At 39.4% G+C, this 22,558-nt stretch overlaps 1 protein-coding gene across 2 annotated transcripts in view; it reads right to left on the reverse strand.

Moving 5' to 3' along the window:
- LOC136883196 (uncharacterized) overlaps nt 1-20,103 on the reverse strand; it is a 54,884-nt gene extending 34,781 nt beyond the window's left edge. Inside the window, exons 1-3 of one of the 2 annotated variants that reach the window (XM_067155389.2) lie at nt 19,968-20,103; nt 19,669-19,876; nt 16,365-16,529 (exon numbers count right to left, since the gene is read on the reverse strand). In XM_067155389.2, the coding sequence (XP_067011490.2) occupies nt 16,365-16,529; nt 19,669-19,876; nt 19,968-20,038 (444 nt within the window). In that variant the 5' untranslated portion in view covers nt 20,039-20,103. Of the gene's footprint in view, nt 1-16,364; nt 16,530-18,903; nt 19,109-19,245; nt 19,324-19,668; nt 19,877-19,967 lie in introns of those variants that run through there. The other variant, XM_067155390.2, reaches the window with a different exon arrangement.
- Nucleotides 20,104-22,558: the final 2,455 nt, after the last annotated feature.

A 22,558-nucleotide genomic window follows, 5' to 3' on the forward strand; every position in this document is an offset into this window, starting at 1 on the left:
CTATTTTAAGATAACTACGCTACATAACAGATTTGAAAGCAAAGGTGAACAAATAAAAGATAAGAAATAAGGAGCATAAAAATAAAGATAAGGAGTCGAAAAACAAGTAAAATACCAACTGAAAAATATAAACCAATGTATAAACAGAATACAACATATAATAAAGTAACGAAAACAAAAAGAAACACAAGTATGGCAATAAACAGTGACCTATGTACATGAACTAAAAGTTAAGTTTTATGTACATTTATACTATAACAATAAAAATAATTACAACCTAATATTAAGTATAAAAAACAGCAGTGGTCTTCAGTTGTTGTTTAAAGGGGCTTAATATCTAGGTCACTAACAGTACGAAATGAGACGAAATGTAATGACAGTTAAAATTCCAAAATTCAAAAACATGATGATGAAGAATGAAAGAATAAACATGAATTTGAAATGATAAGTGGATCTAACTCACAATACTGAAAATTAAAATAATTCCAAAATCCATCCACTGACTAGAATTCAAAAAAGCGAAGATGAACAATGATTATGAATTTAAAACAATCAGTGGATCTGACCCACAATACCCCACTTTCCGATAAAAGAACTTTAAGGACTACTTCCAAAGCAAAATCCTAAATCAATGATGCTCGTTGTCCAAAGGGTCCAAAATTCAGGTCATCGGCCCCTCGTAACAGCACCAATCGCTGGTAAAGTAGAACCATTGTATTCCTCATGTAGCGGTACTAATCACAGTAATGCAGACCTGTGGTGTTCCCCACAAAATGGAACCACTCATAAGTAACGCATACCCATGGTGTTGTTCATATAGTGGCACTAAACACAGGCAACGCCCAGATCCGTGTTCCACACATAGTGATACGATTCATAGGCAACATAAAACCATGTTGTTCTTCATATGGTGGTACTAATCACGGGTACTGTAAACCCACAGTGATCCACCTACGACGCTACTACTAAAGTTGACACATGGTGTTCCTCACGTGATGGTACTAATCACAAGTAGTCTCATGGTTCTAATTCAATCATCCCTTGGCCGCTCCTTTTAGTCACCTCTTACGACAGGCAGGAGATACCATGGGTGTATTTTTCATCTGAGTCTCCCACCCACAGGTGGTCAGAGAGAGAGAAAAAAGGAAGAGATCCGACACTTCGAAAAATGAAAAACCAGACAAAGAAAGGCAAGGGCCACGAAGAGCGCCAGCAGCTTAATTGCTGCTCCATATAGGACCGCGGGTTGAATTACAGTCCAGTAGATCCTTATCTTCGTGTGTCTCGATAAATGCCGGGACTTTAGCAGCTTTCTGACTGCAAACCTTGACCTGTTTCCCGCTTGAGTTCTAGCCATTATTTTTTGGGCTATCTCATTCCTCTCACTGAGTACTGCCCCAAGATATTTAAATGCTCTTACTCTTTCAAAGATTTCTCCATCCACATCTAAGGGTTTGTTATTGTTTTCTCTGCTCACTACAAGGTATTTGGTATTTTCCATATTCATCTTTAAGCCCACACTAATTCCTTTTTCCCTTACGACTAGAACCGTGGCTGGATCATTTGTGACTCAGCCGTTAGTTCTTTTTTCCCTACCCTCTTTGTGTCTACCAGGAGTGTTAGATTTTTATGATTTTTCATAAATAAGGGACTTCAACAACCACACATAATTTTAGTTTTCAGGCGGCAACACCCTGTTTAAAAAATTCAGATTTACCTAGAACCGCGGCTGGGTCAGATTTGACCCGTCATTGATAATAATGTGTTAGCATCATTTCTTCCATTTAGCCTCTTATAATTTTAGTCCATCTGTCACCGGTTTTCTCCGAGCATATATACTGTGCCCAAGCTGCAACATCGCATGGGCTGTGGAGAAAGGGAGAGGTTCGAAATAGTTTAGTCACATCTGAACAATTGTGCAGTAAGGACACTGCTCACGCTTTGTTGTACAATAGGTTGTTAGTTTTGCAGTATTGGTGTGGAAATAGTGTGTGAATAGCTGACAGCGGCCATACATCAATGACTTACTACTGAACAAAATAATATTGATGTCATAAATGACATTTCTGATGAGGAATCTGAAGGGGAACCCATGGATTTTTCGTCTGATGAAGGATCACAGCTCGTTCTTTCAGATTAGTCATCAGAAGATGATGATGTCATGCCATTTCAAGCTGTAGCAAATCCTGATAGAGCAGGTACGCATTTCTAAACTTTCATTTCACAACGTATGGATTATAATTTACATACTTAGCAAATTTCAGGCCTAAAAGTATTTAGTTTACAGTTTCTTTATCATTGTGATTTATATATTCAGGCTATTAGGTTTATATAGCCCGGTGCATTTGTACTTGTAATATTATTTTCGGGTGGAAAAACTAAGACAAACTTTAACATTGTACCTAATAAACCACTGCAATGCCAGGGAGTTCTCGCGGTCGTCAAAGGGGGCGTGGCCAGGAGCACTGTTCAGTTCCTTCAACGGGAGAGGAGGCCATCGCTAACAGTCAAGGAATTGTAGAATTTGACGATAACAGAGAGGATCAGTGAAACAAGGCAGGTTTTGTGTTGAAAGCCTGAATCAGCTTCCAGCAGGTACACAAATTGTATCTCCAGATTGAAAGATCTGGAAAGTTGGGGTAATTGATGATGTTACAGCTGATAGACGTGGAGCTCAAATAGTGTTCAGAGATCACGCTGGATCTACTGCACATGCTGAACATAATGTGAATGAGACTTGCGCAAGTGCTTGGTGACTTATGGTCATGGACAAGATTTTGAAACATATTGTGACATGTACTGAGACAGATGCACATTGTGTACTGTTGTCAGATGATTGGTGCCTTAAGATTGAGGAGATAGAAGCCTTTCTTGCTATATTGTACATTTGCAGTGCCATAGGAGCTAAAGGGTTAGAACTGCATTCATTGTGGTCAGAGAAGTGGGGCAATTCTATTGTAAAATCAATAATGGTTCATGATAGATTCAGAGAAATAATGCATTTCTTGAGATCTAGCGTTATATCTACAAGGTCAAAAAGACTCATTGGTGTCAGAAATCTGATACACCTTCATTGCAAATACCCAATGTTGCTATGTACCTGGAGCATATATAACTACTGACGAGCAGCTCTTCCCCTTGAAATGCCACTGTAAATTTACGCAGTTTATGGCCTCGAAACCAGACAAATATGGGCATAAGTATTGGATGGCGGTAGAGGAATACTCCAAATATGTCGTGAACACTTTCTCGTATCTCGGAAAAGATTAATAATCACAAAAATGAGGGGTGGGGTCATAAGTGAACCAGCCGTGGTTCTAGTGTTGAAACTCTTGTCATTCTGTGCTATCAGGACTACATTATCCGCGTATGCCATGATGTTGATTCTTCTCCCCAGCTGAATTCCTGCCTCTAGGTTTGTTACTTTCCTCAGTGCTTTTTCTTGTACCAGATTAAACAGAAGGGGGGGAGAGGCAGTCTCCCTGTCGCACTCCAGTGCTCACTTCGAACTTTTCCGACCTCTTTCCATTTACTTGTACTGAGCATGTTGCTTCTTGCATACATGCTTGTATTAGTTTTATTAGTTTCCTGGGAACTTGTGCCCTTTCCAGTTCCTGCCATATGCTTTTTGGAAGTCCACAAATAGACAGCGTGCATCTTTGCAAAATTCCCAGCTATTTGATAATACTTGCCTTATTATATGCAGTTGATCAATGGGTCATTTTCTCTTTCTGAATCCAGCTTGCTGGAATCCAAGTACTTCCTTGACGTACGGTATGGTGTTAATTGTTTTAGTAGTAACATGCTCAAGATTTTATATGCTGTACATAGTAATGTGATTCCTCTGTAATTGCTGCAACTCACTGGGTCTCCTTTATTAAATATCAGGCACATGATAGACTGTTTCCATTATGCTGGAATACTTTCTTTCCTCCAAATTACACAGATCAGGTGTGCATTCTGTCTTGTAAGATATCTCTTCCCTCTTTCAACATCTCTGCAAGTATTCCATCTGTTCCTGGTGCTTTCGCTTTCTTCAGCATCTCTTTTTTTTTCTTTCCTATATTGCTTTACGTCGCACCGACACAGATAGGTCTTATGGCGACGATGGGACACGGAAGGGCTAGGAGTGGGAAGGAAGCGGCCGTGGCCTTAATTAAGGTACAGCCCCAGCATTTGCCTGGTGTGAAAATGGGAAACCACGGAAAACCATCTTCAAGACTGCCAACAGTGGGAATCGAACCTACTATCTCCTGGATACTGGCCGCACTTAATCGACTGCAGCTATCAAGCTCAGTTCCTTCAGAATCTTTACGATTTCTACTACTTCTTCCCTGCTAGGCAATTCATTCTCCCTTGTTTGTACTGTCGCTCTACTTTCTCTGTATATATATTCTTCTTCTTCCTCTTCTGCAATTTTTCTAGCATTATTGATGTTTTCCTCCATATTCAGGAGATTTTCGAAATAAAGTTGTCAGCCAAATTATTCTACTCACTATGAGAATAAGATATTTTCAGATTTTAAAAAATATATAGTACATTCGCACTGGCGAAAGGTTAGACTTCCTCTATTTTTATGAGTATGGTGTACAATACATTTTGTAGAGAAAAGCTATCTTCTTTACTACATTATTAGTACTTTTTGAAGTCACCCTTAGCGGCAATGACTCGCAATGCAACTTCTTGGACTTTTCCAAGCCTAATTTACTCTTTCTATGAGTATATTCTCGCTGTTAATAATATCTTCCGCCTTAATTTCTTTCTTCTGTGCCATCCAAATGTTTTTTATTAGTCCTATGAATTAATTTCATGATTCTATGGGATATGTAAAATAGATTTTACCCTATGTCACGGTGCAGCATCAACTATGACAGTTTAATCTTTGTTTGAGGTAAAAGTTAGGTATTTAAAACTAACTCTTGTTGATCATTCTCCATTGTTCCTTGAAAAACATACAGACATCTGGTACCTACCAGTGAGGATAATAATTTGGTAGACCACTGTAGTTTTTCCATTCCTCCATAGCTTTCGTTTTATCTGTTATCATTTGTCCTGCTTGATCTTTGATGATATCTACCCTTGTGGTACATCCTTTCTTGAAATATCTGACTATTCTGTAAAGTCTCTTGTATTACCTAACGTTTTGTCCTCTTCTGCTAAGGTTTTCGAAGGACTTTTCTTGCTTCTCTGGTTGCATCCGTGTATTCCAACCTCATTCTTTCATCTTCGTTTGTCAGCCACAACATTTTGGTCGCTCCTCTCTTCTTCATAGCATCTTTGCACCTTCACAATTAAGTATTTATTTTCCACTTAGTCGATACAATGATTGCTTAAGGCAATTTTTAATGGTCAAAAGTGGTACATGTTTCGTATATTATCAACATCTTCAGCCACATAACACTGTTTAGATGAAAAATGTATAAAATTGACAAAGTAATGCTTTAGAGGAAGTGTCCTTAAAATTAAATTTTATGTGTTATGTGGCTGAAGATGTTGATAATATACGAAACATGTACCACTTTTGACCATTAAAAATTGCCTTAAGCAATCATTGTATCGACTAAGTGGAAAATAAATACTTAATTGTGAATCTATTGAAGTGCGATACGGACCATGAAGCTGATTTTATGTAATCTTTGCACCTATCATTAAACCATCCTCTGCTCCTCCTCCTATTTTCCAATAGTTTCAGCACCTCTTCTGCAGCATGTTGGACTCCGGTCTTGAGTTTGGACCATAGTTCATCTACATCATCTTCCAATGTGGCAAACTTGTTTCTAATTTCAAGACTATCTTTCCTTAATATCTTCTCTCCTTAGATCTGGATTAATTTTCCAGTCTGCTTCTCTTCTCTTGCTTCTATTGCATTCTATTCTTTCATGGTTAGTCGTCACCACGAGATAGGGATCTGATCCTATTTCTGCACTTCTTTGAGATTTTACATTCTCAATAATATTTCTGTGTCTAGCATCCATTAGTATGGGGTCTATTTGGTTGTGAATGTTTCCGTCAGGTGACTTCCAGGTTACTTTATAAATGCTTTTGCAAGAAAAATAGGTGCTCATAATCCATAAGTTTTTAAAGTTGCCAGATTGATTAGTCTCATTCCATTATTATTGGAGGAGTCGAGTAGACATTTGTATACTGATTCTAGATCTTCGTAGAAGCTGTCTTTTTCATCATCATCTTTTTCTTCAGTAGGTGCATGGAATGATATCATTGTTAGGTTGTAAAACTTTCCTTCCATTCTTAACCAGCATATTCTTTCGTTGATTGCCTTGAAGTCCATAATATTTCCTCTCATTCTATTGGGTACTGCAAAACCAAACTCCAAATTGATGTTTGCCTTCCGCATTTCCACTACAGAAGTAGCTATAGAATTTATCTTTATGCATCCCTTCTCCAGGCCATCTTATCTCTTGCAGTGCCACTATGTCAAGATTGTACCTGTTCAGTTCTTCATCCAACAACTTAACCGCTCCAGGAGTGTACAGTGATCTTACATTCCAAGCACCACACTTCAGCCTGTGATTGTTTCGTGACCTTCTATCATTAACCATTGACTTTCCAGTAATCATTATTGTCCCATTTTGAATCCAAGGCTATATCTTGGCGTTTCGTAACAATTTGTTTTTTATGGTGTAGGGGTGTTTGCCCCACGCCCAACGCCCAACCTGGAGGACCAGACCCTAAAGATTAAGGTAGTAATATCTATCTGTCCAAAATACGTCCATTGTAATGGTGCAAAAAGTGTAGACTCCAATTCTTTGGCAACGTCGATAAGAGTATGTATAGTTTCATCTTTGTCATAGTTTCCATGGCATTGATGGCAGATAGAACAAATATGTGACACTTAGGGCAAATGCAAATATAGTAAATAAATATATCGAGTGTCTTAGTAATGTTGTCTATGGATTGAGGGCAAAACAAGATGACTATCACCTATGGCATAAAAAACACAATACTGCAGTCGCTTAATTGTGGCCAGTATCCAGTATTCGGGTGATAGTGGGTTCGAACCCCACTGTCAGCAGCCCTGAAAAGGGTCTTCCGTGGTTTCCCATTTTCACACCAGGCAAATGCCGGGGCTGTACCTTAATTAAGGCCATGGCTGCTTCCTTCCCGCTCCTAGCTTGTTCCTGCCCCGTCGTCATCATAAGACCTATCTGTTTCGGTGCGACGTAAAAACAACTTGTAAAAAAACAATAGACTACATTAAAAAATCAATATAAAACAACACTCACATACAGTAAATACATGCCACAGTGTCATAAATACTGCCAGGAAGCTGCTAACAAAGCACAGTTCCCCTTATATATAGATATTTGATGCTCTTACACCACACTAGATCTTGCATTTGGCAGCCATCTTGCTTCTCCATCTACCACCCCTAAACTGTACATGTACAATTTAAAGATATTATTAATAATAATAATAATAATAATAATAATAATAATAATAATAATAATAATATATAAAAGACTCTCTAGGTCTCAAATACTGTAATACCATTGAGGTCAGAAAAGAACAAGAGTTGACCAAATGAGGTCAGACATCATAGATGAAAGTGAGGAGCCTGGCACAAGTAAGTGGAAGCAACGCCAGGACTCAGCTAAGGGCCTCATGGTCGCCAACTCGCACTCCCAAGTTGAGAGTCTGGGGCTCCTTTTAGTCAACTCTTACAACAGGCATGGGATAATAATATTAATAATAATAATAATAATAATAATAATAATAATAATAATAATAATAATAATAATAATAATAATAATAATAATAATAATAATGTCACCTCAGCTACCATGTGCAGACACTTCAATTTGATGCCATCTAGCCGTCTGCTCGTCAATTTCAATGTTCCGTTTTACTCTAGGCCTACTAGATGGCAGACCAAGTAAACCGAAATTCTCTAGGGTGTCTGTGGCTGAGCTTTTAAGGAATTTTATTGGGTAAACACCAAATGTGTCACCAGAGAACTTTTAAATGCCGACATCATACGGCATGGAGTGTCTAACGGACCTTTTTCCACCCTTCGAAAATCAGACTACCTGTGCCGGGTTTAAACCTGCTATCTTGTGATCTGGAGGCCGATATTCTACCACTGATCCACAGAGATCACATGCAGGGGATACCGTGGGTGTATTCTTCGTCTTATAGGAGAACTGCGCATCTATAAGGAAGGGGCCCTACCCATAATGAATTCTAATGATGAACACGGTATACACACACACCCAGACCCATCTGAATTAATAAATGAAGGTTAAAATCCCTGACCTGGCCAAGAATCACATCCGGGACCCCTTGGACCAAAGGACAGCACACCAACCATTTAGCTGGACTGTTTTCAGTAAAAGAATATATCTATCCATTATATATTTTTTGAGTGATTTACGGTATTCAGTTGGAATAATAATAATAATCTATCTATTCTTTCTAACAACAGGCAAGAAACGATTCAGGCCCTTATAAAACGTCATGAAATTGCAGCTAAGACTGTGATCCAAATATCGTATGAAAAAAGTCAGTACACGAAAGGATCTGCTCATTATCTAGATGCGAAATCTGTAATGACTAAATATGGCAAAATTAATCAAGTGAATAAGTTCAAGTACCTAAGAGAATTAATTCAGCCATCAGGCTTGAATCAAGAAGCAAATAAGGAGAGGATTTCAAAATTACAGAAGGCCTACAGACCCACCTGGAACAGATATAACAAAACATCAATATCCAGGAACGCAAAATTAAGACATTACAACTCAGTTATCAAACCTGAAGAACTATACGCCTCAGAAACCTTGATCATTGGAGGCAGGTCACTTATTAAAGAGAGAGAGAAACAGAAGAGGAAAATATTGAGGAAAATCTTAGGTTCAGTCTACTCAGAGGGAATCTGGATGAAATGAAAGTCTCGGGAGCTTTATCAGAATTCTGAAAAGATCACTGACACCATTAGGAAAAGGTGGTTAAAGTTCTATGGCCACATTCTCAGAATGAACAATGATAGGCTCACCAAAAGGATTATCAATCTTACTCTCTCAATGAAATTCAAGAACAACTGGCTTAGTGAAATAGAAAAAGACCTTCAGGAAACTGGCATCCTGCAGAAATTATTCAATTATTCAAGAGCAGTTACAGTTCAAAAAAGCAGTCAACAACCATGAATTTGCTGAGAAAGTGAATACCAGGACTAACAAATCATGGACTGAAGAATGGAGGAAAATGTTCAGTATCCAGATGAAGAAATTTTGGGAGAACATCAGCTAGATAAGTTCTATTGCGCTCCACAAACGGGAATAATGCTAAAACTACTTTTTGCGGAGACGCCTAGCAGCCGGAAATTTGGGCCGCAAGAGTTCTTTTTTTTACATGCCAGTAAATCTACCAACACGAGGCTGATGTATTTGAGCATCTGCAAATACCATCGGACTGAGGGGTGTCAAACCTGCCAACTTGAGTTCAGAAGACCAGTACTCTACTGTCCAAGCTACTCAGCCCAGCGTTCATAACTAAAAAACGTTGTATAGGTACACAGCCAATAACTTCTTTGTCACTCCAAAATTTCTTTCCAACTAAAAGTTCTTTTTCAAGGGTCCAAACAAATGGTAATTACACAGTGACAGATTCACACTAAAAGAGGGAGTGTCCATAGCTGTCCAGTAAATTTCTTCCAATTTGGTTCTCCCAGGATGGTAATATAGTGAGATTGAATCAAGGTGTAGTAAAGCTAATGCAGTGAGCTCACAGTTGCGATCAGCAGTATACTGTAACAGTGTTCTCCCTAGGACCTCTCTAATGGGCACACCACCCAGTCGTTTACACTGACCGCCCGGCTATCATAACCTAGACATCTGCTAGTTACATAATATTTCAAGTTAGTTCATGTCGCACCGACACAGATAGGTCTTGTGGTGACGATGGGATAGGAAAGTGCTAGGACTGGGAAGAAATCAGCCGACGCCTTAAGGTACAGCCCCAGCATTTACCTGGTGTAAGAATGGGAAACCACGGAAAACCATCTTCAGTGTTGCCGACAGTGGGGTTCAAACCCACTATTTCCCGAATGCAAGCCCACAACTGCGTGCTCCTAACTCGCTCGGTTTACGTAATTTCAACACATATTTCAGTCCCTGAAAACCTACAACCTGTTTTCTAGTCAGTTACCGGGTCAGGGATGGAATGAATGAAGCTCCCATCTTGTGGCGAGGATTGTGTTGGCTGCCAAAGCCTGTCGCACTCCTCTGGGGCAATGATTAATGACTGACAGATGAAATGATAGTGGAAAGTGTTTCTGGAATGAAAGATGACAGGGAAAACCAGATTACCCGGAGAAAAACCTGTCCCGCCTCCGCTTTGTCCAGCACAAATCTCACATTTAGTGACCGGGATTTGAACCACGGAAATCAGCAGCGAGAGGCCGGCGCGCTGCCGCCTGAGCCATGGAGGCTAGACATATTTCAGTCCTTATGTGTTCCAAATTAAAATGTAAACACTGTAAAACTGTTTATTTAAATGACAAATCTTCATTATTGTCAGCATAATTGCGCGAGAACATGTTCTTAGGATTTCGTCAAGAGTGATTTTTGCTTTGATGTGGCTGATGATGACCCCTAGATGGGTCGAAACTAGTTCCATGTAACTTTAAAATATTGTGAATATATTTTGTATTGAATAGGTGGAAACCTTTACTGTGTTGTTTACTCATATGTTATTCTCAGTTCAATACGGACCAACAACATGAAATTTATAACCCTTAATTATCACGTAGTGTCGTGCGAGAGTGGTGTCTGGATTAGCATGGATCGCATGCGAGCACTCGATTCCGCGGGACGTAACAAATCAGTCTGGCTCTCCACAGCAACCGAGTGATTATGAACGAGCAGTAGAAATTGAAAATACTATGTTATGTCTTCTTCGTGATAACACTAAAATAGTTCATTTTTGCAGTTAATGTTTACCTGTATAATATTATTGTTAATGGCCTGAGGGGAATAAGTAGAAATTTTATCATATTAATTTTCTACGTAGTATGACCCGCCCGGCTACTCATTCCTGCCACTCCGCCGACGAAAATTTCTGGGGAGAACACTGTGAAAGAAGGAAGTCAGCTCCCAGACAAAACTATCTTTACATCGGTCTGTTTTCAGACCAACTTTGCTTTACGGGAGCGAAAGCTGGGTGGACTCAGGATATCTTAATCATAAGTCAGAAGTAACAGACATGAAAGCAGCAAGAATGATTGCTGGTACAAACAGGTGGAAACAATGGCAGGAGGGTACTCGGAATGAGGAGATAAAGGCTAATTTAGGAATGAACCCGATGAATGAAGCTGAACGCATAAACCGGCTTCGGTGGTGGGGTCACGTGAACCGAATGGAGGAGGATAGGTTACCTAGGAGAATAATGGACTCTCCTATAGAGGGTAAGAGAAGTAGAGGGAGACCAAGACGATGATGGTTAGACTCGGTTTCTAACGATTTAAAGATAAGAGGTATAGGACTAAATGAGGCCACAACACTAGTTGCAAATCGAGGATTGTGGCGACGTTTAGTAAATTCACACAGGCTTGCAGACTGAACGCTGAAAGGCATAACAGTCTATAATGATGAATGTATGTATGTATGGTTCTTCTAGCAGCAGATGAGTGAGGGCCGTAGCATTATCATGAAGAAGCACGAAGCTGCGGATTGGAATTTTGTGTATTTTGGAATAACAGAACTTTTTAATGCTGCCCATAACTTCACAGTATCACAAAGCATTGGCTGCTCATTATTTACGAACATAATTGATGTACACAACACTTTTCACATCCCAAAAGAATGAGAGACAAACAGTTTTCTTCCCTCATTACCTGACTTTCAAAAAGAAGTTGTGCTACTTGCATGCTTGAGGATCCATAAATGTATCAGTACCGAACTCTGCATGCAATTCACGTAACATTTCACTGTTTTAACACCTTCACAAGCTTAAAACATAATAATAACTGTTACCGTGCTTTTAGTGGACCACAGAGGGAAAAAAGCACGTGGGGTGAATGGCTGAACAACGCATTAAACTATTGTTAACAAAGTCAGTGAAGAACTTTCTTTCCTGGTATTAGAATTTCTTGAACATCAACAACAAGAGAATAGCAAGGAACACTTTACCTGAAGTGCTGAGAAACTCTAAAATTTACAACCAGGGAACTCATAAGCTCAGAAACTTCACAATTTTTGGGGAGGAGATCTCCCTTTTCGTGATAGTCACACATTCCGACCAGGTCTCATAAATTCACACTTTCAGGGAAGGCTAGCCTGTACGAATCAGGAAAAGAAGCTGTAGATCCAAAAGTATATACAGGGGCAGAAGACCCACATTGCATGGCCGCAAAAAGAGAGAAGAGAAAATAAAAGAGAAAGTTTGTACTCAGAAGGCGGAGAAAAAATGGGAATGGAAGCAGAAACACAAGCACTCCAAAATTTAAGGTCAACCGTTATCATCTAGCTGGGCATAAGAGCATAAGAACCGAGGACACAGATGCTAAGGGATGCTACAAGGTGACTAAGGGAAGAAAATATTACAAGAATTTGCTTTATGTCGCATCAACACACACAGGTCTTATGGCGACGATAGGATAGGACAGGACAGGATTAGGGGCGGGAAGGAAGCGGCTGGCGCCTTAATTAATATACAGCCTCGTGTTAAAATGGGAAACCACAGAAAACCATCTTCGGGGCTGCTGAGAGTGGGATTCGAACCCACTATCTCCCGTATGCAAGCTGACAGCTATGTGCCCCAAACCATGCGGCCACTCCCTCGGTAAGAAAATATTAAAAGCCGAAAAGAGGATGATAAATTTAGAAAAAAAATTGAGAAACACAGTCACTAAAAATGAAATTAGAAGAAGAGAAATGAGGGTAACCACTTACACATCCTTACATTTTACCAAATCCACACAAGGGAAGGAATATTGAAGCCCGAAGACTGGCTAAAGAAACCTACATTTAATTTAAGTTGAAAACAGAAAACCCTTCATTAAAATTTAAAGAAAGCTGAATGACGTAACAGTAACATTCTGAATGGGAAAGTAGGAATCTTCCCTATCTTAACACACCAAGAATTCACAAGTTTAAACTCCTGCCGGTATAAGTCCAGGATCTGCAGGCACGGGTGAGCACAGGCTCGGCGGCCGCTGCTTGTGCGTCTATATGACGTTATATATGACATGTTCGACGAGTTGATGTTTGCAAACATGGTGGATAATTCGAAGGGACGTGTAGCGGGCGCTAAATGTATGAAACAATGGTCTGTTATATTTAGCTGTTTGAGACTGCGAAACACAATTTACAGGCACTAGAGTGGGTTACAACTTGACTAGTTGGTTCGTGAAATAGGTATTAACGGTATGATATGATGGGACTCACTTGATGTCGTGGAAACTTTACAAGTATTAAGTACGCCCAGCAAGTACAAAAAGCACTGGTCTGGTTTGGTTAGGTCCGGCTAGTGGCAAAACCATTGGTCTGGGGACAAGCAAAGGGGGTCTGGGGGCATAAGCCCCCAGGTTAGAACCGCGAAGCGGCCAACAGGCCTCTAGCATCACTTACGAAAGCAATTGTGTTTCGCCGAAAACCACTGGTAGTGACACGTTAGGTTAGGTGCAACAGCATTGCTAATTGAACGGGGTGATCCACCGAAAACCACTCGTAGTGACACGTTAGGTTAGGTGCGATAGCATTGCTAACTGAACGGGGTGATCCACCGAAAACCACTGATAATGACAGGTTAGGTTGTGATCCACCAAAAACCACTGATAGTGACAGGTTAGGTTGTGATCCACCTAAAACCACTGATAGTGACAGGTTAGGTTGTAATCCACCGAAAACCACTCATAGTGACAGGTTAGGTTATGATCCACATAAAACTACTGGTAGCGACAGGTTAGGTTAGGTTCGGTTAGGTGCGACAGCATTGCTAATTCAGCGACTGTTGTTGGAAGTACACTTTTGGTGATCACATCGCGAATGGGAAGGCAACACTATACATACGAGTATACTTTTTTTTTTTTTTTTTTTTTGCTTTACGTCGCACCGACACATATAGGTCTTACGGCGACGATAGGACAGGAATGGGCTAGGAGTGGGAAGAAAGCGGCCGTGGCCTTAATTAAGGTACAGCCCCAGCATTTGCCTGGTGTGAAAATGGGAAACCACGGAAAACCATTTTCAGGGCTGCCGACAGTGGGGTTCGAATCTACTATATCCCGAATACTGGATACTGGTCGCACTTAAGCGACTGCAGCTATCGAGCTCGGTATGAGTATACTGCAATCACTGAGACAGGATATGATTATATGGGTACTCACCAGAAGTTGACAGAGGAGTGGACAGAAGATGGACTTCTTTGTTTACGTAGATGCACTCCCTCTTAAAATAATAATGACTAGTATGGATACAGCACTGAACAGGAGTTTTAATTGTTTTGGCTAGTTGTACTTCCTCTTAAAACAATAATCACAACTATGACACAACTCGATTGCTTTCGTCTAGTTCTAGGCCTACTTCCTGTTAAGACAGTAATCATGACTACAACATAGCTGGAGACACGACACACGACTGGTTTGTTTTCGTCTGTTAGTTGTACTCCCTCTTCAAACAATAATCACACAGCCGGTAATGAAACTTGTGTTTTGAGTTTGATGTATTTTTGTTACATGTAGAAGTTAAGTTGGTAACAGTTGAGAGAGAGAGAAGACAGTCATCTTTTGGGGTAAATATTAATTACTTTGCAATGCCATCTCTTTTACTGGTAATGTACTATATGTATCTATATATACATCGTTTACACGTGAAACTATCAAGTAACACGTTAGCTGAGTGGATAAGTTGGTGGACTACGGAGTTGAAGATCGCTGGTTCAAGACGGCCTATCGCCAGAAATTTATAACAAGTAAGTAAAATTAGAATAGTATGCGAATATGTAAGTGGAATAAGTACGTATGAATTAGGTTAAATGGATGCCGGTGAAGCACAGCCGGGAGTTGAAAGAAGGTGAAGAGATCGAAAGTAAAGGCGAAATTTCTTTAGTATGTTTCAATTTCTCCCCACCCGAAACCCCTCCTACCCACGAGGTCCCGTAAGTATGTCGTCATAGCTGTGCCGGCGAATTCTGGCTTTGTTCCCTCCTGCCATACCTTGTTGAAGTCGCCTTTTCATGCCAATCTACCAGTCCCCAGCCCCCAGCACCTTCTCTAAGGAGATCTCTCTGTCACGTAGCACACAGGCAGTTGTAACTGTGTGAATTGAAGTTGAGGGAATGTGAAATTGATGAATCTTGGTACAAAAAATTGAATTTTTCAGATGAAGCTGTGTTCCAAGTGAATGGGAATGTTAATCAACATAACTGTCATTATTAAGTGAGAGAAAAACCTAAAATTATTGAAGAGAAGCGTATGAAATGCGGATCTTTGACAGTATGGGCAATGATTGGACGGAAAGGATTGCTATGCATGAGAACTTTGGGAGAGACAGTTAACGGTGAACAGTTTTCTGAAATCCTCAATGAAGTTATGATACCAGTGATGCAAAGTGTTCAGCACCAACATTGCATATTCCAGCAGGGTCGGGCACTTCTTCACTATGCTACTGCAACGAGGGAAATATAGAATCGCGAATTACCAACCAGGACAGAATGGCCTGCTCTCTCCCCCGATCTCATAGCCTGTGATTATTGGTTGTGGGGGTATTTGAAGGAGAAAGTTTATGTTAAAAAACCATGAGATATTGACATGCGAGGAAGAAATTCGTGTTATACCATTGTTCATGCATCAGAGAGCAATGAGTAATTTTCCAAAGCACTGTCAACTATGCTGTGATGTTAATGGCAAACAGTTTGAGACAATTATGTGACTCGGTATTGTTGATGTTTTTGTTGTGTCAGTTCTTGACTTTCTAATGGGGTCATTCTTTCATCTGCAAGAGTTATAATTAAACATAAGCTATTGATCATGTAGCTCTTTTTAATGTTTTTTTTTTTTTTCAAGATGCTTTACATCGCACCGACACAGATAGGTCTTATGGTGACGATAGGAAGGAAGCAGCTGTGGCCCAGCATTTGCCTGGTGGAAAAATGGGAAACCACAGAAAACGATCTTTAGGGCTGCGACAGTGGGGTTCGAATCCACTATCTCCCGAATACTAGATACTGGCCACACTTAAGTGACTGCAGCTATCGAGCTCGGTAGCTGTTTTTCTGACTCACCTGTACACAAGGTCAGTTTCAAAAGTATCATTCATACTTGACCCACATTTGTGGAAATGCCCAGATTACTTACAGCATCTAAAATATAACATTCTATGAAGAAAATCACCATATGTTACTAAATTTACCTGTTTATGAAAAGTGACTTCTGTTTCATGCTGTTCCAAACTTTCTACATTGCTTTGGCCATCATTTGGGCCGGCAGTATTGGAGATGGTTGGTTCAGCAAAGGGTTTTAGTTTTTGTTGAGCATCTAACCGATGTGATTCAAACAGGTTGTCACCAAAAGGCACCTGAAACATAAAAAAGTTCATTACCTTTATAGACAGATCTAATCACACAAACACAGACTTCTTACTTACCAACTCCACATTTAATGTACAAAAGCATGCAAGTGTAGTGTCAACCTTTTGCACTATCATAATTTTGGTAGCCCTATAGCTGGGCTACTTTCAGTGGCCACGGCTAAACTGATGTCATTAGGTAAGAAATCCAAGAGAATTGAGTGTCAGATTGGTGATACAAAGCTGAAACAGGTAGATAATTTCAAGTATTTAGGATGTATGTTCTTCCAGGATGGTAATATAGTGAAATTGAATCAAGGTGCAGTAAAGCTAATGCAGTGAGCTCGCAGTTGAGATCAACACCATTCTGTAAGAAGGAAGTCAGTTCTCAGACGAAACTATCTTTAGATCGGTGTGTTTTCATACCAACTTTGCTTTACAGGAGTGAAAGCTGGGTGGACTCAGGATATCTTATTCATAAGCAAGAAGTAACAGACATGAAAGTAGTGTCAATGATTGCTGGTACAAACAGGTGGGAACAATGGCAGGAGGGTGATCAGAATGAGGAAATAAAGGCAAAGTAAGGAATGAACTCAATGGATGAAGCTGTGCACATAAACTGGCTTGGGTAGTGAGATCATTTGAGGTGAATAGAGGATACGTTACCTAGGAGAATAATGGTCTATGTTATGGAGGGTACGAGGAGTAGAGGGAGACCAAGATGATGATGGTTAGACCCAGCTTCTAACGATTTAAAGATAGGAGATATAGAACTAAATGTGACGAATTATTAAATTAACAGTGGCTTGCAGACTGAATGCTGAAAGGCATTACAGTCTATAGTGAAGATGTATGTATGTTAATTGTATCATAACTCACCAACTTGTCTACAGTAGCTCACAATTTCTGTCAAACATGAAGCTAGCACTTCTTTTGCGTTTCGGCATGGGACCTTTAGGAGTACCGTGGTCCATCTTTTGGAGACATCCAAACTTCTCTGTTTACATAACTTAACATTATTCTCCTCCTGCCCCTATAATGCTTCTTCTAATCAGCTTGCCTCACACCTCCTTGGTATGCAATGTTTGCATACAGATACAATAGATTCATCAGGAAATATTGTGGGAACAGCATCACATGATAATTTTAGATTTAAAAAAAAAAAATTTATTTGTGCAAGATGGATGGGTTCAGTCTATAAATGGAAAAATAATGTTGCGTATTCTGAACTGGGGTTCAAAATGTTCATTACTTCAGCCTGGTCGACAAGACTTTCACATATGCGTAATGACTGTTGTTTGTTTACACGCTCGCGGCCTTCTCGGGAAGGATGTTATCAAGTGCTGCCAACTTCTGTACTTAGGAACTAATGAGTGAGTGGTACTTCGATAGCTGATGGTGGTGATAATTGTTACACGACAGACCATTTGGTCAAGCAACGGGGGTCCAGATTAGAAGCTGCGAAACAGCCCTACGCCTCTAAGTTTTGTGAGGAAACACGATTGGTCTGGACTGGTTCTTGCCGTGTGGACGGTTAGGATAGGACCTGGACAAGACCTGTGATATAGGGACAAGCAACGTTACATTTTCTTGCGGTTTTATTGTGCTGGGGTTGGTAATGGATAAAGATTAACATTATCGACGGGAACGACATCACGTGCCACTTACAAGTAGCTACTTCAGAAATGAAAATGGTGTGTAATACTTTTCATTAGGTTATAGAAGTAAATATCCTTTTTGGGGCAAGCTGGTGGGTTCCTGGACATCGCAATGAACACATCTCTCCTCTGAAACACTCTCCAAGTAAGATTTAATTAATTTTCACCTACTTATAACATTAGAAATATGATGTCGACCAGGTTAAGTAATACCGACTGCTTTTTTCAGGAAAGTGAAAGCCGGAACACCTCAATAATAGTTTGAGTTGCATCCTGATGAATGATCATTTCATGGATTGGTATAAATTTATCATATTTCAACTATCAGCTCAGTGATTTACTTGAACAAGAATGCATCTGGAAAAGTGAGTAAGGCTCTGAAACGGTGTTGAATATCTTTCATTCATTAACATGAGTACAAACTGTAAAACTTGTTGTAGGTTAACATTATAAACAAAACAAAAAAGCCATGTGCTACATAAACACAACCGCACCAAACCACCATTACTTTTATAATTAACCTCAGCCTCAGATAGTGAAACTTTTCTTCGATGATTGCGCCAAATGCAATTAAAAATATCATCAAACATTTACATGCATAAGAATACTGCATTTACATTACTGACATTAATGCAAAATTTATTTTCTTATTTATAACGTATGGGCCTAATACTAAATAGATTAAATACTGGTTCTTTGCGAACCAGCTAATTTCTTATAACAACCTTCTTTTGAAGATGGTCTGGAAAACTGAAGATTGATGGTACAGCATCTTCTTTCAGTAATTTTACAGGTGCGCCAGGTCTTGTTTGATAGCTGTCAGGTGTAAAATGTTTGCTGCACAATGTACTGTATGCTGTGGGTAACCAATGTTCTCTACGTATTGCCTGAACCCACTTCTTCAAAATTTCAGGCCGAGAAAATGGAAACCTGTATAAACAAGCAAATAAATATATAATCTGTTGCTATGTACAGCTTGATTCAAACAGGCCTACAGTAGAGATCCTGTATTTCGTTAATTTTAATATCACCAGTTTCGTCCTTTGTTACGTAGTATGATAAGTTACCTGTGAAACTGAACTCCACTTCCTTTTGTCTGGAGTCCTTTGCAGCCATACGCCACGCAATATTTCACCATTCTATAATTTTTATATTTTTCAGTACGGTGCACTATTTACCAATTTGCATTCAATACGTACATAGCTGCCAACTTAACAAACAGTGAACGTAACGACTTTTGCCGTTCCAAAACGTAGATATTACGTGTGATATTTTTCAGTACGATTTGCAATGGAAAATATCACATAACTATAGGGGTGTTTATAATACAATGAATTTATGCATCATCAAGAAACCGGTAATGACGATATACTTGTAGGTAAATGTATAGCCATTCGAACTAACAGGATAGTAGGCTTATATACCTACTCTATCAATGTGTATTTCGACATATTTCTCACATCAAACGGTTAAAATGAAGAGAAACTAACCTTTGATTTTATTTGTAGGTACTTTGGGAACGCAGCAAACACAGATGGCACAGCCCATTCCCTCAGCCTTACGACACACAACGACGTACGATCAAAATCACGTTCAGTAAAGTGAGCTGAACATATGGTGCTGCAAGGTGTGGGGTACCAATTTTCCCTTCGTATAGCTCTTATCCATTTCTTCCGTCGTTCATTATCTTTAGGAAAACTGTAAATGATAAAGGGGCTTCTTAACCTATACTGCATGTACAAGGGGAAAACAATTCGGCACTGAATATTCCCAAAAGCATATTGCTTACCTGTGAAAAGTTATCCCTGGTATTTTCTTTGAAGCTCTGTTTGTACAGCCATACGCTACACAAGACGGCATTTTAAAATCCAAACACAATCTTCCTTTATTTATTTCACACGTGGTGCACTGCTTACTCACGCAAACTGGTCTCCAATGTTATGGTACAAGCAACATGGCGGCCGCTTGTATCCACTGACTTCAACCAAATACAGTCTCTACTGTATTTCAAAGAGAATATGTCTGTATTTGCTTCAACTAGATTGTCCATTGCCTACACTGTGTTCTTCTTGTTCTTGATGCTTATAGGCTCCTATACTTTTTACACAGTCACTACAAATTTAATATTAAAAAAATACAACGGAAACTACATTATTCCATTAAGTCAAATACAGTAGAAACAATACGCGACACTTACGGATTTCGCCTTGCTAAAATGGGAGAAAATTCGACGGTGGCGCTTCTAGTGACTTGACCTGAAGAAATCGCGCTAAATTAAAATATCAATGGAAATGTACATACGGAAATGGATAAATAAATTACGTCTGGAAATAAATTGTTATTGAGATATTAGCTTCGAAGTTGCTAAAGCAATTCTGGATAAATAAATGAAGAATTATTTAAAAGGTTATTATTCAAAAACTGAAATTAGGCACATAAACACGACATGAAATGGGCTGCTGTGAAATGGCTTGATCTTTCATTTATGCATTACTTTTTAGATTTAGCATTCCTGCCTGAACTTTTACGGTTGGATTTGTCTTTTTTTCTCATTTAAAAAACATTTTATCATCACATTATGACACTTGTCAATAAAAATATCAGCACATTCTTACACACATGATACAATGTATTAACAGTTAAAATCTGGACAATTTTCCTCTTAATATGAAACCTACTAACAGAAAGAAAATCTATAAAATCCCGGCTTTAATCTGAGAAGAGGGATAAGAGAAAGAAAAGTATGAAAATGTTGTCGATAGTGATGCTTTAAGGAATATTTACGTACAATAAGAGCAAAAATGTAGCATACCCTTGGCTGTATTGTCGAGGATTTCTAAAGTCGCTGGCCTGGAAATGATCTGAACAGATCTTACAATTCTTATATAAGCGTAACGTCCCTTCTTTCTTGTACACCTTATCCAAATCGCTTCTGTGACATTTCAAAACCCACAGATCACACCTACAACAACACATCGGTATTGAAGGTTAACTGCTGCACTATAGAATAAAATATGCGTTCCGGTATTACATTTTATGCCAGTTAAAATATGGGTCGAGCAGGTCAGAAGATTATGAAGTACTATAAAAATCTCTGTCACTGGAAGAATATATATGCAAACACAATATTACTTACATGTTCTTGTCACGAGGGAACCTGAAGAACGACCGCGCATTTTTCTCTACTTCGTAATTACTGCAGTCAAACACAGCACATACCTTTCCCCTCATGTTGAGAGGAGATATCAAGGAATGACACACGCTACTATTTAATTACGTCAACTCACTGAAAACGCATAAATAACAACAAAAACTTCACACAAAAGTACACGTGCTCTTATGAGAGAATCAGTACTGTTCAGGTCTATTCGCTAGAGTGAGCTCCAATAGCTGTCCCTCGATATCTCGCTCAGTGTCGCGTATTATCTCTACTGTATTTGATAAAGTCAACAGGTGATAAATCGGGTGCTCACGTAAAAAACAGAAAACTATTATGTAGTGAGCAGTATTACTTTGAGATACAGAAGCCACTTAGAGAATGAATCGTACACACAGTTCGAATGGAAGCAGGAGCGAGTATGAAATATACAAAGTCAATTGAGCGTCATCGAGAAATTGATTAAGAACTTGTATCGTGTCAGGGGAAGGGTCAGATAACAAACAGGGAATACTAGTAGGAAAAGGAATTTTCATCCGTATGAGAGTATGGAGAAATTTGCGGCGATGATGTAAATAGACAGGACATTGAAAAAAAATGATTAAAATCGCCGTCAGAATCACCAAAACACAATAAGGCAAAGTAGCGAACCGAAAACGATATTTATATTGAGGGGTAAGAGCATGATTGAACCGGAGGCGAATAATATTAGTGATATGTCGTCGTGAATATGTTCCCTTATAAAACCAAGGTTGTGAGTGGATGGATGGTTGAAGCCGATAATAGTAGTTGCCTTTGGAACGTGCTGATTGACTCCATTTATCTTGCCAAGCCCGGTAGGCAGTCTCCTGTAAACACGGGAAGTAATCTAGGGGTAGTATGGCTACTGGAAGGGGAGCGGTGCAAAATAGACTGGCTTCTTTAGCAACATAATTGGGGTGTTCATTACCTGCAATGTGAGAATGCCCTGGGATCCAAACAAGCGTTAAATATATTCCATCACGCTCAAGTTGGAGAAGTAAAGATTTAACATGGTATACATACCAATTGAGAGAGCGAGAAAAAGATGTTGGAGCAGGTAAAACACTTTGGGCATCAGTATAAATTGTGACTATGGGAAAGGAATGTTGTTGGGTATAAAGTAAGGCTTGTTGGACAGCAAATAATTCGGCCGAGAAAATGGAAAATGTTGCTGAGAGGTGAAAACGTTCTATCGTGTGGGA

The sequence above is a fragment of the Anabrus simplex genome, chromosome 11, assembly GCF_040414725.1.
Source record: "Anabrus simplex isolate iqAnaSimp1 chromosome 11, ASM4041472v1, whole genome shotgun sequence".
NCBI lineage: Eukaryota > Metazoa > Arthropoda > Insecta > Orthoptera > Tettigoniidae > Anabrus > Anabrus simplex.